This window comes from Aedes albopictus, chromosome 3, assembly GCF_035046485.1.
Source record: "Aedes albopictus strain Foshan chromosome 3, AalbF5, whole genome shotgun sequence".
In the NCBI taxonomy this organism is placed as follows: domain Eukaryota; kingdom Metazoa; phylum Arthropoda; class Insecta; order Diptera; family Culicidae; genus Aedes; species Aedes albopictus.
Genome location: NC_085138.1, coordinates 79471067 through 79473044, shown reverse-complemented (window position 1 = coordinate 79473044; position 1978 = coordinate 79471067). Strand labels below are relative to the sequence as shown.

At 44.8% G+C, this 1978-nt stretch overlaps 1 protein-coding gene across 1 annotated transcript; it reads right to left on the bottom strand.

Annotated features, from left to right (window-relative positions):
- Nucleotides 1–228: 228 nt before the first annotated feature.
- LOC109413708 (large ribosomal subunit protein eL32) lies at nucleotides 229–1394 on the bottom strand. The gene is made up of 3 exons (XM_029880281.2): nucleotides 1265–1394; nucleotides 794–894; nucleotides 229–680 (listed from the first exon to the last, which is right to left on the bottom strand). The coding sequence occupies exons 2-3, from the start codon at nucleotides 884–886 to the stop codon at nucleotides 369–371; spliced, it is 405 nt and encodes a 134-aa protein (XP_029736141.1). The 5' UTR covers nucleotides 887–894; nucleotides 1265–1394; the 3' UTR covers nucleotides 229–368.
- Nucleotides 1395–1978: the final 584 nt, after the last annotated feature.

Here is a 1978-nt window from a genome sequence, read left to right as displayed (position 1 = left end):
CAAATGTTGGACGTAATTTTTGAACGTTCCCTTATTAGAATTCCTCAATCTCCTACACCTTTGCCACCCTGCTTATTCTCCTAGAATGTTTTATAAACAACTTCGGTAAAAAATCCGAAGTTTATCAACAAATTCAACTGGACCATTTAAGATACAAGAGAACTGAACTAAGCATGCATCGAAAATACAATTATAGTGATTTTCTTTCTAACAAATAGTGAAAAATCATTCAGTTAACTCTTCTGTATCTCTTATTTCTCACTTACAAAGATAAATGGTTTCAAACCCCCAGCTTACGGTAGGTTTGAGCCCCGTCCGTCACACAGTCCTCGCACAGATATAAAGAACTTCCGCCAGAAAGCAAAAGCTTACTCGTTCTCCTGCGAGCGCAGACGGCCGTTCGGGTTCGTCACGGCGATGGCCAGCTGCTTGGCGCGCTCGACAATCTGCTTGCGCTTCTTGGACGACACGGCGTGGGCGATTTCGGCGCAGTAGACACGGTTCTGCATCATCAGCACCTCCAGCTCGCGGACGTTGTGGACCAGGAACTTCTTGAATCCGTTGGGCAGCATATGGCGGGTGCGCTTGTTCGATCCGTAACCGATGTTGGGCATCAGGTACTGACCCTTGAAGCGACGGCGCACTCGGTTATCAATACCTTTCGGCTTACGCCAGTTGGGCTGCAATGGGAACAAGGAATCGGTCAATAACAAGCAACCTTCCGGTGTAAACAAAGGCGATTTTTGTAAACAAATCCCTTTGGGAATGCACCGAAACGCATTGGAATACTTACGGCAAGCTTGTCATAGCGGTCCGACTGGTGGCGGATGAACTTCTTCGTCCGCTTCTTGACGATTTTGGGCTTATAAGCTGGTCGCAGGGCCATTTTTGCTTCTGTGGAAGAGAACAGGGAGACAATTGAGGTTAGGTTATGTGATTCTAGTTGTATTACAAGCGGATGTTAGTTTTTCCGGTGGAAACGTTAAAAAAATATGAAATATTTCCCACTGATAACTAGTGGTTCATTGTCCAACAGACGAAACATCCGTTTATTTGACCGAATCGCCGGAAACGTGTCACAAAATCACTTCCACTGGACGGTTCCACTGAGCCATTGTAAACAAAATGATTTTGGACAAATTGCACCCAACATCGCAACAAAATCCACTTGATTCATACATTTCCACAACCAGCTACTCCAGCACGCAACATAGCGATCATTTTCACCGATTTTCCACCGGAAAAACTGCGGAAAACTACTTACATTTGATCAGAGTACAACACGCGGCTGATCGTTCAGTACGAAAGGAACAACCGAAAAGAAGGTTCGGCGACAGCAGAGAAACCGATGACAGCTTGAGCTGTCAATTTTGACACCGCGGACGGGAGTTTGGTTCGTCAGTGTTGGCATGACTGCACTATGTGCGCGCGCAAATCGCCGAGGGGTATCGAGTATAGACACTATACACTGAAAAACAAGAAAACTCAAATTTGAGTATTTTTAAGCTCACTTTTGAGTTCTTTTTTGCATCCTCTTTCATTCGCTCTCTTTGTTGTTGTCAAAGAGTGAATAGCAAAACAACCCAACTTTGAGAGTTCGATGCGGGAAGCCAAAATTGAGTAAGTGACATAGAACCGAAAGTTGAGTAAAATTAACTGACGGTTGAGTTAAAAAAACTTCGACTTTAGGTACTTTGGTCGAATACGCCTAAATGCAAACTACCTACCTCAACATCAACTCCATCAACTCAAAATTGGCTTCCCGCACGCAACCTCGAAGTTGGGTGGATTGAACACACTTTTGGGTACTTTTGTTTCTCCGTGTAGATTCCATAGACTCGCGGAGGCGAAGACAACTGTAGCCAAACGAACTGTCAGTTCGTGTAGCCAAACGAGCATGACGTCACAATTCCAATAACGACAGTGGATTGCGTGACGTCATATTCGCTCGGTACACTCTAAATTCACGGCAAAACAC

Coding starts and splice junctions, on each gene's coding strand:
- LOC109413708 (XM_029880281.2), bottom strand. CDS start 886: ATGGCCCTGCGACCAGCTTATAAGCCCAAAATCGTCAAGAAGCGGACG. Junction 681..793: donor ACCGCTATGACAAGCTTGCC/GTAAGTATTCCA, acceptor TTCCCATTGCAG/CCCAACTGGCGTAAGCCGAA.